Source organism: Mercenaria mercenaria, chromosome 5 (assembly GCF_021730395.1).
Source record: "Mercenaria mercenaria strain notata chromosome 5, MADL_Memer_1, whole genome shotgun sequence".
Lineage (NCBI taxonomy): Eukaryota > Metazoa > Mollusca > Bivalvia > Venerida > Veneridae > Mercenaria > Mercenaria mercenaria.
Genome location: NC_069365.1, coordinates 74,328,677 through 74,351,948, shown reverse-complemented (window position 1 = coordinate 74,351,948; position 23,272 = coordinate 74,328,677). Strand labels below are relative to the sequence as shown.

At 35.4% G+C, this 23,272-nt stretch overlaps 1 protein-coding gene across 1 annotated transcript; it reads left to right on the top strand.

Moving 5' to 3' along the window:
• The first annotated feature begins 7,371 nt into the window (after positions 1–7,371).
• On the top strand, positions 7,372–22,613 carry LOC123542349 (uncharacterized). The gene is made up of 6 exons (XM_045328157.2): positions 7,372–7,573; positions 15,767–16,211; positions 16,476–16,547; positions 16,849–17,188; positions 18,346–18,429; positions 19,004–22,613. Exons 2-6 carry the CDS (start codon positions 15,822–15,824, stop codon positions 21,601–21,603), a joined length of 3,486 nt encoding a protein of 1,161 aa, XP_045184092.2. The 5' UTR covers positions 7,372–7,573; positions 15,767–15,821; the 3' UTR covers positions 21,604–22,613.
• Positions 22,614–23,272: the final 659 nt, after the last annotated feature.

Sequence of the window (23,272 nt, the reverse complement as noted above, 5' to 3'; positions counted from 1 at the left end):
GAAATGAAGGAGTTCTAGACCAGAGAGAGTGAGGAGTTCAGAAATGGAGCTGGATGAGATTAAGGTAGTTCTGCAAGTTTGATAAACCGGAACTAACGGCGTAACGTCATTTATCCAGATAACGTATCATAAAGACAAGACAACATAAAGACAAGACCCGATATACGGAAATGAAAATCGTTTTATGATTTAGTGGCATCCAAAAATTAATAAAAACAGCAACGTTACTATCATTCTAGTGAAGAATATAATATTTAAATGTGTAACACGTTAAATAGTTACAAACAATGTCTAGGTCTTTAAATCAGCATGTAAAGTACCGATCTCCTTAATCATAGGCAAATATTTCAAAAAAAAAAAAAAAAACAATCAAGCACATTGGCCTATGCATTTTATTTCAGCGTATTAGAGACCATGTGTTTATATGCAAGAAATTTCAGTAAAATCTACGTTGTAGAAAAATTTCTATCCGCAAAAATATTATCAGATTTGTTATTTTCCCACCGACGCCCATTATGAAAACTTGTGTGAGATCCAGATTTTTCAAATAAATCTTGCAAATAATCAAGCACACGACTCTATCTTTTTTATTTTCGAATTTTCTGAATATATTCTGAAGCTTGGAAAATTCAGCATTTAATCAAATTCTAAATTGTTGAAAAAATAATAATCGAACGTGCAGAATCACCTTAACAGAATATAAGGACTTGTGGGAAGAATGAAAATGTTTTATAGAGAGGCAGAGGATCACTGTAGAAGACTTTTATTAATAGAGGATATCGAGTTTGAGAGAAAGATACGGATGGTTTGGAGTTCGTTGAAGTTGCAAGTTAATGAAATAAATGTACAACGTTTGACTAATAAGAATAAATAATTTAAAAGTGTGGCGTGTGACGTAATTGTTTAAGAGGCTTAAATGTATTTAATATACCTGGCTATTGTCTCAGTGTATTTCATCTCGTAAATAAAACTGTGTGTGTTAGCAAAAACTGCTGTATTTTTTATTTATGCAACCTGTGGTGTAATAGCAAACACTACTGACTATCTTAATCTATGCAACCTGCAGTGTCGTGTCGTGTTACATTAACCTTTAGCCTGCTGCCGGCAAATGATTCTGCCTTAGCGACCAGTGCCTGCACATTAGCGCATTGTTAGGACGCATACAGCTCACAGCGCATAAAGCTTACATGTCAGCTCTATGCGTTAAGCCGTGACGCAAAGAGCGTACATGCAAGATAAGCTCTATGCGTCGAAAAGGCATGATCGTCACGTATAGAGCTTACTTATGGATGATGATGCGCTATGTGAAATTATGCCTGAGTAATATGACATGAATGATCTCATTGAAAGGAATCGGGGAGCATCGCTATGTCCGCCCGTCTGTATGTCCAGAGCTCTTTTCGATAACACAAGTATATGCGAATATTACAGGCCCGCAGGAAAGAGGGACTAGGCACATGATTGCCCTGCCCCACTGTCAACCCAGCGTTTGCTACATACAAGATAACTAAGGATATTACCGTTACAGCGTACTGATAAAAAGCAGTGGAACACTGGACTTTCATTCAAGGGGGCACGACTTCGACCCCCTCGAAGACAATTGTCAGTTCGATCAGTAAAAAGATATAGACATAAATGTGCCAGTGTTTGATCATAGTGTCATAGTGATGTCTTTATAAATAAAGGGTCTTAGTGAGTTTTCTGTCCTGTCTTTATCTAAAAGGACTGGCGGATATAGGTTCAAAGCCATGAGATTCAGTAGCCATACATGCTGTGCCAACCCTAACGGTAACACAGTCATGCCTCCAAGATCATGACTAAAGAATAATATGACAGCGATGGTGGCAATTTAAGGCGTGAAGCTAGAAGATAATTCAGATTACGCTAAATCTGTGCCTTTAAATGTATCCACATTCGGGAGAAGTTAACTTGGCATCGTAGTCCACTTCCGGCTTAGGTGGGGTTTGGAATGGGTACTAGTATCTCTCCTGAGAAAGCCTTAGATTTTTTTTTATGCCCCGATTTGGGGACACTTAGATTTGCTCTTGTCGATCAGTCCATCCGCCCGTACGTGCGTCCGGATGTCCGTATGTCCAGAAACTTTGTGATATGCGCTCAGCAAAGAGTATTCCACCTACGGTCATGCAACATTACAGGAATATACATCAGCATGTAAATTTGTGCACCTGCATTTTTTCGTCCGGCTCTGCCCAGGGAAAAAAGTTATGGCCCTTGACTATTCCACTTTAGGTATGACGTCCCAGACCACTCAATGAAAGCGGAGTTGTGTCCCTTGATTTATTGAAAAAAAAAACTATATTTATGCTCAGCAAAATCTATACCATCTTCGGTCATGAAACATTACAGAAATATTTATCAGCATGTGAAGTTGCGCACATGGGGTATTACGTCCCAGACCACTCAGTGAAATCTATTAGAGTTATTTAATTAAATTATCAATAAGCTGACAATTTTTGAAACCGAATAGAGCTATGGAAAATAACAGAAGTGTTTAAAGTAACTATCATCAAACTGTTCAGAATCTACAAATTACTCTTATACATTCCCACACATATAAATGTGATATAACACCACAATCCCAACCCTCGTCTATCCACAAAATAAATTAGACTTAAGTTAGATTTAAAAGACAATTAATGTGTCACGAAAGCTCTATTCGCAATTTTTTGACGCATAGAGCTTATGTTATCTCTGTGCGTCACGGCTTGACGCAAAGCTCTATGCGCCGTAAGCTCTATGCGTCCTTTCAGTGCATGCTGATCATGGTCTGCACTGTTCGCTATCCGGTCAGTAAATTTTCAATGAACACCCCTTCGAATAATAAATGGTACTGCCCAAATTGAATAATAGACCAGTCCATCTTAGAAATTTAGAAGGCTACAGGTAGAGAAGGCTGCGTCCTTGAACATATCTGGTCCTGTTAATTGGATCCTTTTCAATGTTATTCTTGTACACAGTATAATCGTAGAAAATATCAACAGAAATAATTACATTATGTTTATAATTACTGAGAATATCCATGTGATGAAAATGATAAAAAAAACAAGTACATTATCAATTTTAAAACTGAAAGTGAAGGGAAAACTTAAAAAATATAAAATACAGCTATATTTAAGTGACATGTTTATATGTTTCTCGTTACCTGGACTACCAACACATGTACAGGCTGTCTCAAAATTTAACAACATGGCGATTTGCCTCATAATGTTTCGCATACCCCCATGTGTCACATTGAAGAGCATACATTATCTGTGCAAAAGAAATATGTTTTTCTCATCCTTCAGATGAGTTGAATTGATAAATCATTTTAAAATGACCAACATTTAACACAATATATTCATTCTCACTTCTAACCAAGAAACAAAAAGGCTCTAAACAGCAGAAAAGATAATATAACTTGTATTGTTTGAGACTGTAAAACGAAGCGATATTGATCAAAGGATAAGGTCGTATTAATTGTTTTGATCTTCAAGGAAAATAATTTACGTTTTCCATAAATATCTAAATGTTGATAAGAAAATTAAATTTGGGCTAGGTTTGGGAATGTTTGATAAAATTGATTTTTGTAACTGTTTCACGCATTTTTGTAGAATATATTTGTTTAATCGAACAGGGTATTATACTTAATTTCAGCTTTAAATTACTTTGGAATTTATTTCGTGTGAAAAGTTTGTCTTTGCTGAGACGCTGTGCGGTTTTACTGGTGGTAACATAAAAACTTTATTAATGTGACAATAAATCATTGTTGTATCTACTTTATATGATATATTCATAAATTGTTGTATTTAGCTTAGGTCAGGTCTGCATCAGTATTCGTTCAGATGCGGCGCATCTCAACTCAGAACCGTGTTTTATTTGCCAACAAAGCATGCAAAACTAAAATCTATTTCCCAAGTATAACATGCAATATAATTTCCGAATTTCAAGAAAACCCCTGTTACGGATCTAGTAGATTAAACTGTAGTTCCTCAAGTATAGCAATGTTTCTAAATCAGTTTTAGTTAAAAATAAACCCCACATTAAACACAGTGCCTTCTTTATTCTTAATTCAAACACATTACAATTGCGATGTCAACAGTATTCCTCATGTTTATTTGAAAAATAAGTCAGAATTGGCCAAGTTTACGGTTGGGTTGGGGCGAGTGTAACGCTGCGCGTGTTACGTGAAATTTCTTTGGGGAATATTTTTTAGCTCAAATTCTGTTTTTCGAATATTTATTATTTATTGTTTCGAGTCCGCTTAATTGAGGAATTAGCAAAATCCAGATTCTGTTTCTTCTTTTATTCAGTTTTCAACAACAATATATGGATGTCCACATAACAACAATAATTTCTAAGAACACAATTACAGTAATCAAAACTTTCTAATTATCTAGTCGGATATCTCGACATGAAACACAGAAGTATGTCCTTCTTATTTCGTAGGTAAAAATCTTCTGTCCATCGTTATCATTGACATTTTATGATTTTCATGACAACAATAAAATTAACCAATGATATTGCAGGAAACATACATGTCCTCTAGCAACAAATCTCGCATACCGCGATATCTTGTGAGATTTCACGTGATTTCACGCGACCAGGGACCTCTGTCCTTGCGTGTCAAAAGATTATTATCTCATAAACAGATATTAAGATTATATAATAAAATCCAATAAGTCTATTGACAGACGTATAATAGCAATTAGTTTGACACTGCAAGATCTTATCAATGTTTAGTAAGAAATAAAACATTTTTATAATGACAGCATGTAAATTCTTTTTGTTCTTTTAAAATTATTGACAAAGTTCGAGTTTTTACATATACAACCATTTTTAAACATTTTTAAAACATTTTTTTTTTAAAGTTTTCAACACTAATGTCACCGCATGACATCACCCCCGCGTCTATTTTTTTCACTCCCGTGAAATGAAATATATACGTATGTTTATCATAATATTTTTAGAAATTGTCAGGGTTTTTTTTTCCTTTTTTTTTTTTATCTTAACACCGCTATCAAAAAGGAAGATTTTTTTTTTATAAATTTGAACTATAAATTCCTGTCTTTGTAATTTTAGTCGACGCACTAACTATCACTATTTGTTATCTCCTAAAATAACCACGTCCTCTTTTATTGTAATTCCATTGTTTGCCAGTATTTCTACCACTGTTTGGATTACAGTTTCGGTCATTTACACCGTTCATATTCTGTGCCAACTCGGATACAGTTTCTGTCAATTTCTTCAACTGTTCTTCGTGATTCCGTCTTGCAGATATATAATTGTAAAAGTATTGCATAAGTTGTTCACTGGCCGATCCTATGAAGCGATTTCCTGTATCTTCATGTAACCAGAGAAGGAGTGTCTCTAAATTCTCATCTTGTTTCTTATATGATTGTCTGACCGCCTCGATGTCTTCTTTCTGAGACTCGTTTTGTTGAGACGCCAGTTCCAATTTCAGCGCTTCTACACTGGACTCCATCTCAGTCGCAGCATTCCTCAGCTTTTCATTTTCAGTGATGAGTACCTCCTTTTCTCGGTTGATCTCGTTAAGGGAATTTCTTACTTTGTCCAGTTCCTCCTGCGTTTGTTTAGCAAGTATGCTTGCGTTCAGAGCATTACATTGTCGTTTTCTCGACCCATTACGTTTAAGCAGGGATGTATTCGTAATACAACTTATGAAGAACATGTCGTCTTCCTCATGGAATGGAAATGCCAATTCCATTAGTTTTCGGTTCACAAATTCTGTCATTCGTAGCCTGTCTCGTACTTGCTGTCTTGCTGATTTTGTGATGGCATTTCGCACTCTTTTTGCCGAGCAGGTTCTAGCGAAATGTCCTTGTTTCAAACATTTATTACACATAGCGGAAAGCGCGCGGCACTTCTCATATTTGTGTGTAAGTCCACATCGCGTACAAGTTACACAGTTTTTGGCATTGTTGTTCCAGTATATCCATTTGTTTTGTTCTCGGAAGTCCGGTTTACGTCCACAAATATTCATCTTTTCAAATAAAATTAAATCCGTCTATTTTGTGAATTCACAAGTTCCAATATTTTACGTGTAGATGCACTCGCTTCTATGATGGTACCAAGAAAGTCAAGTGAACATAGAAGCTCCTTGTACCCGGATTCTCCACCAAGTGTAACGCTGCGCGTGTTACGTGAAATTTCTTTGGGGAATATTTTTTAGCTCAAATTCTGTTTTTCGAATATTTATTATTTATTGTTTCGAGTCCGCTTAATTGAGGAATTAGCAAAATCCAGATTCTGTTTCTTCTTTTATTCAGTTTTCAACAACAATATATGGATGTCCACATAACAACAATAATTTCTAAGAACACAATTACAGTAATCAAAACTTTCTAATTATCTAGTCGGATATCTCGACATGAAACACAGAAGTATGTCCTTCTTATTTCGTAGGTAAAAATCTTCTGTCCATCGTTATCATTGACTTTTTATGATTTTCATGACAACAATAAAATTAACCAATGATATTGCAGGAAACATACATGTCCTCTAGCAACAAATCTCGCATACCGCGATATCTTGTGAGATTTCACGTGATTTCACGCGACCAGGGACCTCTGTCCTTGCGTGTCAAAAGATTATTATCTCATAAACAGATATTAAGATTATATAATAAAATCCAATAAGTCTATTGACAGACGTATAATAGCAATTAGTTTGACACTGCAAGATCTTATCAATGTTTAGTAAGAAATAAAACATTTTTATAATGACAGCATGTAAATTCTTTTTGTTCTTTTAAAATTATTGACAAAGTTCGAGTTTTTACATATACAACCATTTTTAAACATTTTTAAAACATTTTTTTTTAAAAGTTTTCAACACTAATGTCACCGCATGACACGAACCTGAATAATAGTAAACACGTGCTTTTATTACTATTATTATGATACCCGATTCATAGGGCCCTTTTTATTATAAATACGTTCAGAGGCGCTTTTCATATAGCAAACGCAACCACACAGGGCGCGAAATTCATCCTCTGCTTTTACAGAAACAGAGCGACCTGATCAGAGGGACAGAGTGAGATAGACAGAAACCCTTTTTAGATACAGGCCTGTCCGGCTAACTTAGCCTAGCCCTTTGCCCTGTGTATAGCACCGATACACGCGAAGACATCTTTACTGGGAAGAACCAGTACAGGCCTCTTAGTTTGGTGGGAGACTCAAGAGCATCTCAGAAGACCGTGAGAGTCCGCAAGAGATTGCAATGTGATCATTGTGAACTGAACATTTTTGGTATTGTTACATTTTGATTGGCATATTAATTCATTTTATGTTATATCAGCCCCCTGTGCTCAGATGTTTTAATTAGTATACTTCCGTATTTATTCATTGACTTTTAATTGATCTGCACAGTGTAACAGGCTAAGTCGATGGATCTAGATATAATACATATATATAATGTACTCATCAGGAATGGCTAAGTTACAAAAAAACTTTAAATGTATACATTTTGTTGGAATTAAACTAAGACAGTAAAAAGATGTAAAGTTAATGTATTCGAGGAGAAAGATTCATGTTATATAATGCGGATATAAACCGTAAGTTTAAACTTAATGTATTCATTTTCTTATCAAAAGTTAATATCTACTGCTTCGGTAAACGCAGTTGTGAAATGGGTTTAGCCGACTACTTGTATGTGTGTTACATGATGAAGTAAAAAAACTCTTCTGGCAAGAGGGTTTTATTTGTCTACAAAATACATATGAGCCGTGCCATGAGAAAACCAACATAGTGGCTTTGCGACCAGCATGGGTCCAGACCAGCCTGCGCATCCGCGCAGTCTGGTCAGGATCCATGCTGTTCGCTAACAGTATCTCTAATTCCAATAGGCTTTGAAAGCGAACAGCATGGATCCTGACCAGACTGCGCGGATCTGGATCCATGCTGGTCGCAAAGCCACTATGTTGGTTTTCTCATGGCGCGGCTCATATTTTCTGCAGTTTATTTGCAAAATAAGAAATTTAGAGCTGGTTTTAGATACTTTGTGGTCAAATTATTTGTCAGTTAATGTCATGAAAGTAACACTTCTTACTTAGTCTAGATCTATCAAGATCTAACGCTTTACTGATTTCTTTACTATAATATGCAATATTCAAAGTGATTAAAGGAATAAAAAGCCAATTAAACACAACAAAATTATAGCTGAATTTTACACATTTGACATCATTTTGCAATACAAACGATTTGATTCCCCTCTTTTATCCCGGAATTAATAGACAGGCCGGTGGCAGGCAACAAAGAAGTTTTATTAGTGCCCTAATTGGAAAGTTTTGGTTCGGGTGTTACGAAGGGGAGGGGAGTGTTTGTTTCTTTTTTTTTGTGTTTCACGCCGTTTTTTCAACAGTATTTCAGTTATGTAACGGGGATGTTAACCTAACCAGTACTCCTGGATTCTGTTCCAGTACAAACCTGTCTGCCAACTTCCCCACATAAGTCAGAGGTGAAGGTCGAATGATTTCAGACACAGTGTCTTTTATCAAATCCTCACGAAGAACATACGCCTCATCCGAGGATCGAACTCACGACCCCGCAATCCGTAGATCTATGCTCTCCCTATTGAGCTAAATGAGAGGGGAGAGGGGATGTATGAGGATGTTTGGACAACCATATATCGTACACCTTTTTAGTGCTTCTTTCCACAAACCATTTGAAACAATTTATGATCCACTGCTTCGTCTGGATGATTGTCGTGGTATTATCTTAGAGTATTGTAGATATTTGCTTTATCTGAATTATTGTCTTGGTATTAAATACAGTCACCCTTAGTGTAGGATTTTAAATATTGTTTTTTCGATCCTTTTATATTATCTGAATCAAGTGAGAAACCTAGCCTATCTGTTTCTTTCAATTTATTAAAAATGTATCCTATATATGAATTGAGCTTATATATGAACTTTTATTGATCCTATTTTTTGAATAAGAATGTTATGACTAAGTGATGCAGTTAAGAAAATTTGTTTTGAAGAGGATCATTTCAAAAGGTTTTGGACACTACAATGAAGAAGAAGCAAATTTTGGCTCGTTACAATAAAATTGTACCATTTATATAAAAACTTCTAATGTTTTATAGCCTCTATGGATATGAATCAGTAAGGCAATAAAACAGTAGATAGTAAATGTATGATCATAGTATGCGAGATGTGTTTTGATACCATACAGTACTTTAGTTAAAATATGAGCTATGACACTACAATTTAAACAGTAGGCCTAGTCGATTTTTAAGTTGGCAGATCTTCAACAAACACACAGTCGTTATGCCGTCATTTATACACAAAACAATAACAAGTGTACGTCATTAGCATCGTAATTAAAGAACGATTTGCGACATTTTAGTGTACATTCTAATATGCTTGTCTCTGTTAAAACACTCACGCTAGAATGACGTCACGTTAACGTGAGTGACGTAAAGGTTTTTGTTACGACCAAAAAAGAGCGCTTCTATATTTTATGTACTGTTTTAGATTAAGGGCATATTAGAATCGAAATAATTTATAGCAAAAGAGTGTTTAACACTATTTATACACTCGGGCGGTAATACGTCGTACAAATAATTTCGGGCTGCGCTCTCGTGCAATTATTACGCCCGACGTATAACCGCCCATCGTGCATAATTAGTGTTAAAGCACTCTTTTGCTATAAATTATTTCTTAAATAAAAGGACTTTTAAGAAATGCGTATTTTGACGTTATTAATACATGGAAAGAAGCTATAAGTCCGCGGAATAATTTCACGATGGCGTAGCCCGAATGAATTATTCTGGCGAGGTATAACCGATTTTGAGTGTATTGATTTAGTAAAACACGATTTTGCTGTACATTATTTCGATTCTTATTGCCCGTAATCTAAAGTAGTAGATGAAATATAGTAGCGCTCTTTCTTGGTCGCAACAAAAACATCATCGCACGTTAACGTGACGTTATTTTAGCGTAAGCGTGTTTTAACAGAAACACGCATATTAGAATGTGTAATAAACCCCAACATAACATGTACATAACCTTACATTTCCTACTACAACATTTATATTTAAGAAATCAAACTTCAATTCGGAAACACTAGAATCAAACTTCAATGCGGAAACACTATATCATGTGCTATCAAAGTTTAATTTATTTATTGTTATAACTTTATTTTCACCATTAAAATACTGAATTTTATTTGCAGCAGCATAATGCTAGAAAAACGGCATTTTAATTATTCTCTGTTCAATTTTGTTAACACAAATTAAAACATTTGGTACGTTTATACATTTAATTCTATGGAATTGTCTCCTATTGAAGTAAAACATGCCATAACAAGTATAAATGAGGCATAACATAACACACATTTTAAGTTGTATATGTCATGTTCTTTTTTTTTTATTGACTCTTAACTTCGAATGCACTGCAGCGATCTTTAATTGAGCGTAGCAGACATGTATAACAGTAAATGCAGGGCATAAGCACTACATGAGGTATAGCGAGTGATATACCGTCTCCCATGAAAAAAGAAACTAACGTATGAAAGACTGGCTTGTGAAGTTAAATGTTAATGAGATGTTTCTTTAATATGGTGGCTGATTTCTGCCATTCCGTGTGTTCGTGTCGGCGAGGCGAAATGTCGAAGTATCGAAAACACGAAAGGTCGAAATAATGCATATATGTTCGTGTCGGCGGGTCGAAATGTCGAAGACACGAAAACACGAAAGGTCGAAAACGGTTATTTATCGTGTGTTCGCCTTTCGATATTCGAGGCGAACACACGAGAAATAAGCAGTTTTCGACCTTTCGTTACTTCGACCCGCCTCACGAACACACGACAAATGTGCAATTTAGTCCTTTCGTGTATTCGCCTACCGGTAGGCATGCGCATAACAATTACACATATGAATATGCTATCTAAATAATGTGTTTTACAATTTATAAAATAATATTTGTCCTAAAACGAAAGAAAATGATTTATATTCCATAAACGATGTCATTGTGTAGATATTTTATCACTAGTATTAAATTTGTACATACATTAAGCTTCTGTCAGTCTTACGGGGCATATCATTACGCCGACTTGAACTTTGAATGCTATCTAGATAATGTGTTTTACCATTTATACAAAAATCTTCTCAATTTATGATAGAAAATGTTTCATATGCAATAAAATATGTCACTCTTCAAGTATTTCAGTTCTAGTATTAAATTAATATATACATTACGCCGCATTTTGCGCCATTATTATAGTGTATTAAAGCAGACCCTACACGTGTTCGTGTCGGCGGGTCGAAGTAACGAAAGGTCGAAAACAGCTCAATTTTAGTGTGTTCGCCTTTCGCCTTCCGAGGCGAATACACGAAGTAACGAAACATTGAAGGCGAAATGACGAAGTTTTAATACCCGCCGATACGAAAAAGTGATTAATACAAAAGTTCGTTTGTTCGCCTCTGAAATTTTGTTATTTCGTCTTCAATGTTTCGTTACTTCGTGTATTCGCCTCGAAACTCGAAAGGCGAACACACGACAAATAAGCATTATTTCGACCTTTTGTGTTTTCGTTACTTCGACATTTCGCCTCGCCGACACGAACACACGAAATGGCAGAAATCAGCCACCATACTTTAATACTAAGGCTTACAAAACTTTGCACATAGCTATTGTTTCCGATCTATACAGTATAGACCCACATCCGGAATGACTATTTAACAATTGTCGGTACAAATGGCACGAATGAGGGAATAAAAGTCATTTAGTCAGGGAATCTTAGAATCATTCTTAGTCTGAATTATCTATAGCCTGATGAACCTTTCATACGTATATTGCTATTAACTGTTTCATTATGTACGTAAATCTTTGATGTATACACACCTATTTTCATTTGAAGCTAATAAAAATTTTCTTCAATCATTTATTATAATAACAATTCTCAAAAAGAAAAGAAGACCAATAACGATTTTAACAAAAGCATTCGGAAGCTCTCGGAAGTTCGCTATTAAATTTTCCGTCCATGATATGTTACTCTTTTAAACGGTCAATATCATGACCTTCACATTATAACCTTCCGATTAAGTGACTTGACCGTAATAAATATTTTGAACGGAACTGAATTTTATATCCTTTTCGGAGAGTGATTTTAAACAAACAGGATGCTATAAATAATTAAGTAGCTAAAACTTCCGCCTATGAACTACAAACATACACACACACATGCTCGCGCATTTATATAAAAGTTCAATTTCCAAGGAAAAACAGCAGTAGACTTCTGTTGTTTTTTTTTTCAATAATTTTAATTTTTCATATTTTTTTTTATGCTTAGCATATATGAGTGAAGGCGATCAAACTAGATTACACATGCAGTTTATTCAGGTTCTGTTCAGTAACAAACTCAAGAACTCAAGCGGAAGGCCTGAGTGATTGATTACGACGCATATAAACGGGAAAAAACGTGTGTTTTTTTGCCAACAAAGCACGCAAAACTAACTAACACGTTCGAATAACATCAGGATGGGAGATCTGGAATCCATTTTAGGCGTAAATAGTTGCATTACTTCCCTTGGCGCTACGCAACGTGTTCTTTTGGCTTTTTCGTTCCACCCCTCATAATAACGAATGTGCAAAAAAGAAAAAAAAAATACGTTCCGTCTTTGAATAAAAAAACTGTTTCGTGATTTATTCATTTTCGATACACATCAATGCAGACGACGTAATTGCTACAGTATTTACTTCCCGTGATTTCATTGGGTTAGTTCACATGGAAGCTCTAGGGTAGAGTAGAGACCGACTCTATACTCGATAACCCATTTGAACGGTATAAGTTAGTACATCAATCATACCTTCCCTGATGAAGAGCTGAACTCTGCAAACACCACGGCGTGGTAGGGTTTAGTGGTTCCTTGCTTTTCATCACAGCGCTCAATGTGCAGGGAAAAATAAGTTTTACATATTTCCAGGGCCCAACTTTTGATTGGTCGGTCACTTTACTGGTGGGAGTAGGTATAATTTACACAACAGCCTACCCTTCTCTAGAGCTTTCATGTGAACTTCCCCATTGATAAAATGCGTTTTAAATACTAGGAAGTAAACCGGAATAGCCAAAAGTATGTCATTGTGCGAAACGCGTTTTAATCTACAAGACAATACACGGTAAAATCCTTCTTTGTTTATATAAAACTTTAGAAGTGTTAGAATGATAATTCGCACGTGTGTTGCAGTGGATGGTTTTAAGTTTTTAATCAAATCGTTTACTGTATGCAGTCCAGTTCGTTTATTATGGCCATCATCGGGGAAAACGTGTCTTTTGTTTACTGGTGATCACTTCTTATATTTAAACGGGTAGAGGCCATATACAGTGGCCTTTTGCAGGTTTTATACTCGTGACCTTTTTCGGAGGTGGTCTTACTCACACATTTGAATCATGCATTTGATCTGGTTCTTACAAATACGTTCTTAAACCTATTCTAATAATCAATAAACATTCTCAAGGAGGCAAGTGGTAGGTCAATTATTCAAACAATAGCTCTCGGAAGTTTCTCCTTTGAATTCATCCACAAGCCATTCACATCCTATTTGGAATAAGTGATTTGATCAAATAAATATCTTGAGCTGGCCCGGTTTGAAAATAATCTCACACATATGTCCCTTTGGTGTCCTTTCAACAAGAGTGTTTAAGTCTGTCCGATCCGTTAAAACGTGGCTGCAAGAGGGCGTGGTCACTTCCCTATATGTTCAGCGAAAACTTCAAAAATGTGTTGTTGTTGTTTTTTTTTTGTCAGAAAAAGACTGTTGTTTGTCGATTTTCTGCTAAAAGTGTTCATATTATCATGATTTGTCAAACATATGGTTTCCAGAGTGCGTGGTCACCAGTCACTATTTGTATTTAGTGGAACTAAATTTCCTTTTTGTTGGAAACTGTCTGCCTGATTTTAATTACTTTCGTACGAATTTTTCTTGTGTAACCCTTTACTTTTGTTAAAATGATTACGATTCGTCAAAAATATAGCATCTGAGCTGGGAATAGAAAAAAAAACCCAGTATATCTAAGTTAAACATAGATCCTAATTTGAAAACAACTCGTAGAAATGTTGCTTACGTAACTCTCTCCAAAGAAAGTTCACATTATCTATATTGGTCAAAATATGGCCGCGATTGTCCAAAGTCCGAAAATGAATTACTAGATTGACGCCTTAATTTATTATGCTTGTTATAGTACCATACGCGCAAGAAAAAACATTTTATCTATTTATATAGCGGACACGATAGCTGGTTGAATTTGGCCACTATTTTCAGCATGAATAATTATTATTCATTATCTTTCATACCAGTTTCACTATTGTTACGAAAAAAGCCTAACAAAATTGTTTGTTTCCGGTATCTCGACCTACCTAAATTTTTGGCCTACCCTAAATGTTTTTATGGCCATGGATAATTTTTTTTTCAACTTTTAAACAAAAAAGTTGCAAAGTGCACTTTTTATGCTTTAAACATGGTCAGTGATGTTAGAAATCAACTTACTGATGCTCTAATGGCATAAAACCCTTATTTGTATTCATTTTTGACATAAAACTAATTTCCGAAAAGTCCCAATTTAATAAAAAAAATCCAAAATATATCGACCTACCTACCCTATTTTTTAAGCATATTACCGGAAACAAACAATTGTTTTGTTAGACCTTGCCATCTATAGAAATGGCATCGAAAGCACTATATGGTATTTCTAACTCTCAAACTGTAAACAGACAGTTCCTGCAATTGCTCTCTCTTGGCAGTCACTGGTTTACTGGTTTTATTATTGACGCTTATATTTTCCCTCCAAATTAAGCTTGATCTTCGGCCATTGTTAACCTTTAGCCTGCTGGTGGCAATTGGTTTTGCCTTTGTGACCAGTGCAGACCAAGGTCAGCCTGCACATCCGTGCAGTCTGATCATGGTCTGCACTGTTCGCTATTCAGTCAGTAAATTTTCAGTGAACACCCCTTTGAATAATAAATGTATTAAATGGTACTGCCAAAATTGAATGATGGACCAGTCCATTTTAGAAATTTAGCAGGGTAAGGGCTAAGAATGAATTCATAATCAACGCTTGTCAAATTGTTCATATCATATATGAATGCAGTAATATTTCCCGTTTAATTGTTATCCAATGCTAGTAATAATTACAGTGTATTACCATTTCCGATGAAAAAACGTGTTGTAAAAACGTGTAGTACCTAATAGAGACACTACTTTTGCTAAGTACAGAAAGCCTACAATTAGTAACGTAGCAACTAGTTAGGTGGGATACATTTAATTACAAGAATCATATTCGAAAAGTTCAAGGCAGATTGTTAGATGTGGTCTGATAAACAATTTCTATCCGTTTATTTTTGATGACGTCGGTCTGTTAATAAAATAAGAAATATATTATTAAAATAAGTAGCAGTAAAATGACGTCATCATGTCTCGCACTGACTATATGCAAGATGAATAGTTTCTAATATTTTATCCATATCCATCTCACTCTATCACGTTTTATATTTGTTGTAGTGTTATCAAAGCTGGGCAATTGTAGCCATATGTTAATATACGTACGCCATCCAGCTGGCTTACGGAAGGTGAAATAATGCACGGAGGGGCGCCTAGGGTCTTCCTCCACCATCAAAGCTGAAAAGTCGCCATATGACCTATAATTGTGTCGGTGCGACGTTAAACCCAACAAACAAAATAAATAAATAAATTACGTGCATTTGACTCATTAAAACTTCTTTAACTACCTTGTTCTTACCTTGACAGATTTGAATCACTAGTTGCGACATCCACAAAGAAACAATTTAAGCAAGTGCCAAATATGGCAACAGCACAGCCATCACAAAACCGGGTTCATCTTTTTCGCCTTCAAACTCTTATCATAGATGGAGGCACTGCAGTCGTAAGGAATATAATTGACCAGAAGAGCTCAAATGTTCCGTTTAATGTGTTTCTAAGTCAGGAGAAGACCTCAGTAAACACTCTGAGGGCCAGGAAAATAATAACGATGGCACAGTACAAGTTGCTGTATCCACAAGGTGGTAATCGTCCTCCTGCTATCTCTGACATTGACTTAACTCTTGCGACATGCCTGCTGAGGAGCCTGAAAAGTTTCGGGCTAAACACTAAATATAACTGGAGTGCAACACCACAGCAAACTGACTCTTCCCTTGAGGCAGATTTATGCCGACTTAGAAATACACGAAATGAGGTAGGTCTAGTACACTATATTAACCCAGTTCTAATAGCAAATGGTTTCAATACTTTTTTTCAAATCTTACATTGAAAGGTAACTTTAAACATGCTGAATATCAATTTAAAGTGTAAACTGTGCATACATTTCTTTTTAATTTTTGTTTAGACGATACAATTATGACACATAGCATATAACTATACATGCCTATGATAAAATGTTTAGCAAGTGAAATCGTACAGTAATTTATATAATAATTAAAAATGCATGTTTTGTTTTTAGATAGCGCATATAGCGTGCACTACAGGAATAACCCAGGCAACATTTCAGAACAAATGGAATGCAGTCGAACAGGTATCTATACTTTTTGGATCGGCCTTATTGCGAACTTTAAATGAAACAGGGTAGGGTTGCATTGTTTATTTATACTGTGTAGTAACTGACAATTTCCTGTTTTACAAATATTAGCGAAGTCTCATTCTGCATGTCAATGCTCCGGTCTGGTGTATTTTTAAAGAAATGTCTACTGTGAAAGAGTACTGAGAAATTCATGTCTGATCCTTATGATTACTTTTATAAGGATACCGGAGAATTAAAATGAATGCAGTCGTATAGGTGGTTGAATGCTAAAACATGTATCAATTGCATCCCACAGGTACTTCTCAGACTCAATGCCTCTGTTCCGAATCCAATTCATAATCTTCAACAAAAGCTTGACGAGTATAAAAACAACCCTTTAGATCCAGAGGCTGAAGAAAAACTAAAAGAAGAAATAGAGAAGTTGCAACTAATGGAGAAAAACCTAGAAATGGAAGTGCAGATTGTAAAGAAAGAGATTGAATATGTTAAGGGAAATGTTGAAGAAGTTAAGGGAAATGTTGAAGAAGTTAAAGGAAATGTTGAAGAAGTTAAGGACAGTATTGAAGTACTTAAGGGAGATATTGCAGCTGCACATAAAAAAATCAAAGAAGAATCGAAAAGGCAAAGGAAAACAGGTGGGTAATTTACCATTAGCTTTTCTTAAATGTTGGCTTCCCTTTGTATATTCATCCTTGTTCTTCTTTCCCCTTCAACTTCCTCCCCCACCCTACCCCCTTTTTTACCCCTTACCACTTCCACCCCCTCTATCTATATTTGGCATAAATTTATATGTAATTGTTAGATTTTTGAAGCAACCCGTCTTAAATATTTTTCCATTACAGCTTCTTTTTGTTGTGGGCCTACTTTGCAAATGCGTGACTCTGAGGCTGTGTTTTTGGTGCCCTTTGCTTCCGAGAAATCTACCCTTACCTATTATCTTTTGTTAACATTGCTATGACGTTTTCGAATTTGTACAGAAACTGCTAGAGTCATATATAATCGTTAACATGCTACACGTGGCGGATCAAAACCTTCTTTTTCGTTTGTTATAGTTGACATAATTCTACATATAAACTAAGAATGATCATATCGTTCGTAATTGTTTTATTCCTCCTATCTTTGTAGAAAGTTTCGTAATGTGTCGTTCAGAAACATGATTAGGCACTACTGCGTACCGTAAGAATGTAGAAGAGATATTGTCAAACTTGGTTGCTGACATGTTTAACGTTTAAGTTTGTATCAAACAGCAAAGAAGCATTTTCCGTAAAATCGTGTCATATTATTAAATCCTAATTTAACACTTAGTAATCAACACTCACAAATTATACGTGGAGGTGCGCGTTTCAAAGAATTGCTGCATCTTACAGTATAAAACATCTTGTGGAGAAGTGTGTAGAAATCAAACTGTGTTATCGTAAGTTACAATGAAATCAGTTGCAACTGGAAACATTTCCCTCTTCTAGCACAATTAATACCTTCTACGAATACATATTCAAGATCAAACAGTAAGGATCAATCATGGCTCTCTTGTTGTCATGATTTCCACTGAAAATATATCAATATTTGTCTTAGTTTCATTAAAAAGGATCATACTGGAATTAATTTTATTAAACGGTGTTATACTATATCTAAATTTAAATCATCTTTGAAATCTCAAAACAGCAAGTCATATACATATAATCGGTACTCGCCTGGAAATTACTAGTATCAAGAATTTCGGTTTGTATTATATGATTTCTATGCGTAAATGCGTAACATTTTAAGATAGATAAGTCGAATAACATTCTTTCAGATGAATCAGACGGTGTAGCAAAGGATCAGCCGAGCATATTTCAAACATTATACACGAAGATACGTATGCCCCGAATAAAGAAAGGTAATGTAACATTTGTCTAGTTAGTCACCATAGATGCTGACCTGACATACTCGACCTTTGTTCATGATTTTACAATTTCTTGTTCTTTCTTTGAAGTTGATATTATTATACAATCTATTCTAATATGCTAAAACACGCTTACGCTTAAATGACGTCACGTTAACGTGCGATGAGGTCAATGTTTTTGTTGCGATGAAAGAGTGCTACTCTATTTTTCTATTGTTTTAGATAAAGGACACATTAGAAACGAAATAATATATAGAAAAATACTTAAATTATGTTTTGCATCGGCAGAATAATTCACTCAGGCGTTTTCCTCTTTTCGTATTTTAATAACATTAACACACGGTTTTTCTATATATTATTTCTCAAATAAACGATAATGAGCTTCTTGTTAAGAAGTGTGAATGTTGCATAACTTTATAAAGTAAACACTGCAGTCCATATATACTTCATCAGGTGTTTCACTCTTTAAATTTGCTCTTCTAGAAAACAAATATGCCGTTACGAGAATGAAATAATTTGAAACACATGTGGTAGTATTTTGAAGGATGTTTTTATATATATATTTTAGACCTGAGAGAAGATTTGATAGTTCTCTACAGACAGCAGAACCATACCTTGCCTCTATCACCTTTGATAGAAGAACAAGACACGCCTCTACTTAAGTTTTATGTCATGCCAGACATAAATTCAGTGGAAATCCAGCGTTCGTTTGGAGGTGGCAACGAAATCAAGTCAGATGTCATCTCTTTGCGTGATGTGTTCTACAAGAAAAACAAAAAGTGTCGTGAAATTTACCTTACTGCAGATGCTGGGATCGGGAAAACTGCATTTAGTAAGCGACTTGTTTTGACGTGGTGCCAAGCCAAAAAGCATATCAAAAGTGAACAAAAATACTTTAAAGAGGAAGATATTCAAGCAATGTCAGAGTTCACATTTGTGTTCTTGTTGTCATTACGCGATTGTTCTGAGGAATGCGACATTGATGAGATGATCGTGAAACAATTAATTCCACGGCTGGCACACACTTCTGTAACTGTAAGCAACATAGAAACTATTCTTTCTAAGGAAACATGCTTAGTAATTCTGGACGGTTTAGACGAGTGGATACACACAACGTCTGCCTGTAAGAAAGGACATAGTGACATTCCACACAGGAAAGCTAGGGAATGCACAATCCTCACAACAACTAGACCGTGGAAGTTGAGTGTTATCAGTCTCAGTTCAAGTCAAATAGAGCAAAGGCTGGAACTTGTAGGACTTAACAAAACGTCTGCTAAAGAGTTAAAGGAAAATGTGATCTCACGTCTGAGTGGCGAAACAGACAAAGAAAAACACATTCAGGACTTCAATTCCGCTGTAGAACATAAAGGTATTTCAGATTTGGAAACTGTTCCGCTCCTACTGATGTATCTTTTGTGTTTATGGTGCGATGGAATAGATCTAGGAAGATCTAAATGTAAGCTATACTGTCAAATAGTTGAACTGCTCCTGAAACGAACGTTTAAAAAATATCCAGTCATGCAACAGGCGAGCGAACCTCACCAAAATGATATCCCACAATGCTTCAGTAAACATGTACATTGTAAGAAATACTATACACTTCTAAAAGCTTTAGGACAATTGGCATTTGAAACATTATTCAGTGATAAACGTGAAATCACGCTGGTGTTTAGTGAGTCAACGGCTAAACGGTATTTAAAGACAGATTATTTGAAATTGTGTCTTCTCTCAGGAATATTAACACAAAGTAAACAAGAAAGGTTAACCAAACAAAGTTTTAAAGTTTCGTTTTCCCACAAAACAATGCAGGAATATTTCTGTGCACTGTACATTAGCTGCCAAAATGAAAATGATCTCAAACAATTCGTGTTACAAAGATTCAACGGTGTACAAAATATTCTTGATATGTCGAAAGTGTTTGTTTTTATAAGCGGAATGAATGCAGAAATCATGTCTTCAATATCACGCGAGTTGATGTCTGTAATCAGCAAAGATCAAATAACGCGAAGATATAGATCCATGACAGATTACGATAATAGGTACGTTGATCCTCTGAAAGACATACAAAACATGTACATTTCATGTCTGAAAGAAAACACGGGCAGTACTTCTCTTTGTCTCCAGGATTTCATCATTGACGAGGATTCTCAACAAGAAAATCACTTTTCATATTTAGAACGGTTGGCAAAACACAATAAAATCAATTTCGCGTCAATATATATCAGAACAGGTGTTCCTAGTTTACGTGAAGTGACTGACGGGTTCAGCCTCAATGACGTCGTCAACATCAAGAAAATATACTATGAAGGGGAATATAAAGAAGCGGAAATTACCCGGTTGTTGACTAGCACGACTGCAGAATGTGTAACTGTTTTATCAGGTACATGGCAAGGTATTAACTTTATTGACGAACTTAGTTCTTGTTCTAGCGAACTACCTAAAACATTTCAAAGTATTTCTCATTTACGAGCAATTTATATCGCTTATTTCAAGATGGACCACGATGTGCTGAAGGAGTTTTTAAATTATATAATAAACAGAAAATCAATGGTGGAGATTAGATTGTACAACTTATCCTGTGTCACCCACCATGTTTCCTGCGGAGATATTAACTTGGACTTTTCCCAGCATTCCGATCTAAGGGCGTTAGCATTGGGCACTATACCTGTGTCACAATTAAAAGTGAATGTGTCGTCTTTAGAGGAATGTGGTTTAGAACTATTATCTCAACCCGGTCTGGTGACGTCATTCCTGAGAGAGCTGCCAACAGCAAGTAAACTTCACAGATTTGAATGTGGTTATCTAGATTCTCCCGTTGACATTGAAACAATGTTGCAGATATTACCATTGTTAGTTCAAGTGAAGCGCGTTTATTTCTGGAATATCAACCTAGGTGAAAGGTCACTGTTACTGTCACCTGAAATGGTTAATATCGAAGATGTTTACTTGCGTGAGGTAACACTGTCTGGTTCATCATTACGTAATCTAGTTAAGATCGTGGAAAAACTTCCACAGTCAGTGGCAGTAGATATGCGAGGTTGTAATATAACACCGGAAACAGAATTTGAAGACGTTAAAAGATATATAAAAACATCAGAGAATTTCGTAGTCACGTTTGATCACATCAATCAGTTCAACCAGTACGGGTTTGCGTTTCAGACAACTTAAGTTGAATGTCGAGTACAACAATTTACTCAAAATGAATGGACTCGGACTGATAGTGTAGTTTATAAATGCATTCATTAAAACTAAACCTAGCGGGGTTGGCAAAGTACACTGATTAAAGGTCCAGGCGATATTAACAGGCCTGTGTTTTCAGAATGACATTTCGAAGATTATAATTATTACCAAGATAATATGACAAAATTATTCTTGCATCCAAATCATCATTTATTTATTGACCATACGGTTCATGCTGAAATACATCTCAGTTCAATTTCATCATCTGTTTTCATACATTCCTTTGGTGGTTTAATTAACAAATATATATTCTTGTTTTTATTGCCATTCATTTGAAAGAATGTGTATCTCCTCTTAAGAATACTTTTTATTTCTTTCAATTTAAACAAAATTAATGTTTTCTACTTCATATGACGCTGAGTGTGCTACTGAAATCTTTTACGCTAACAGCTATATTTTGTTTTAGACTTTAGAATTAGGTTGTTACCAATCTTGTTTAAGAATTTAGAATTAGGTTGTTACCAATCTACCTTAGTTACGCAACCAAGGTAGACTGGTAACAACCTAATTCCAAAGTCGTTACCAAGCTACGTTGGTTACGCAACCAAGGTAGATTGGTAAAGTCTAAAACAAGATATAGCTGTTAGCGTAAATGATTTCAGTAGCACAGTCAGCGTCATATGAAGTAGAGGCAGGGGTCAAATTTAACAATAGTTTGTACTAGCTGAAATTAGCTAGTGCCCATTTTGATCACTAGCTAAAATGAAAAGCTACCGGCTAAAGTTAATAATATTTAATTACTTTATTAATATTTTACTGGCCAAAACTTACTGATTGATCTCTGTTAGTAGCCAGTCACAAACAAAAATATTTTCTATTAGCTTAAAATAGCTTGTGCCATTTTTGTTGAACAATAACATATAAACATAAATGATACATTCCTTTCATGAAGAAAAATGTGTACCTTCAAAACAAACTTTATTAAAGCTCTGAAGACATTTGCTTGTTATATTATTGACTAGCTGAAATTAGCTAGTACATTTCAAACCCACTAGCTATTTCAAAATTCCACTAGCATTTAGCTTGTATGCTTGTCTAAATTTGAACCCTGAGAGGGAAATAATAAAAAGGTTCAAAGTGACATTTGTATTAAAACTTCGCCAGGCTGCTGAAATTGTAACGCAGCAGCCTTTTCAATATGTAATTCTTTGTATCAAAATACCTGAAGACGTTCAGAATTTTACACTTACGTTTGAAAAATTATATATTGACTGGTCAAACAGGTTAAAAATCCCGTTGATATGGAACGCAAGAAACTAAAATACTCGTGGGATTCGAATAAGTGTATACTTTAAAAAGAATTAATAAAAAAGTAAACATCTGCGGCGATTTTAAAGTCAGAATAATTTACATTCGCCCTATTCTTTTCGACTGAAAATTTTGACGTTCATTTAATATGAACAGCAAAAGGAAAGGCGCGAAAGATACGTCATCACTGTTTAGTAATAACCGACCGCCGTTTTGACGACATCCGCGTGTAATCAGGGAGAACGTTCCTTAGATGACGTTGCAGTTGTTCCGTCTGGTAAACAAAATGGCCGGGAAGCTGATTTTAATGTTAAATGCAACAAAATGTATGCAATATATGATATTATCT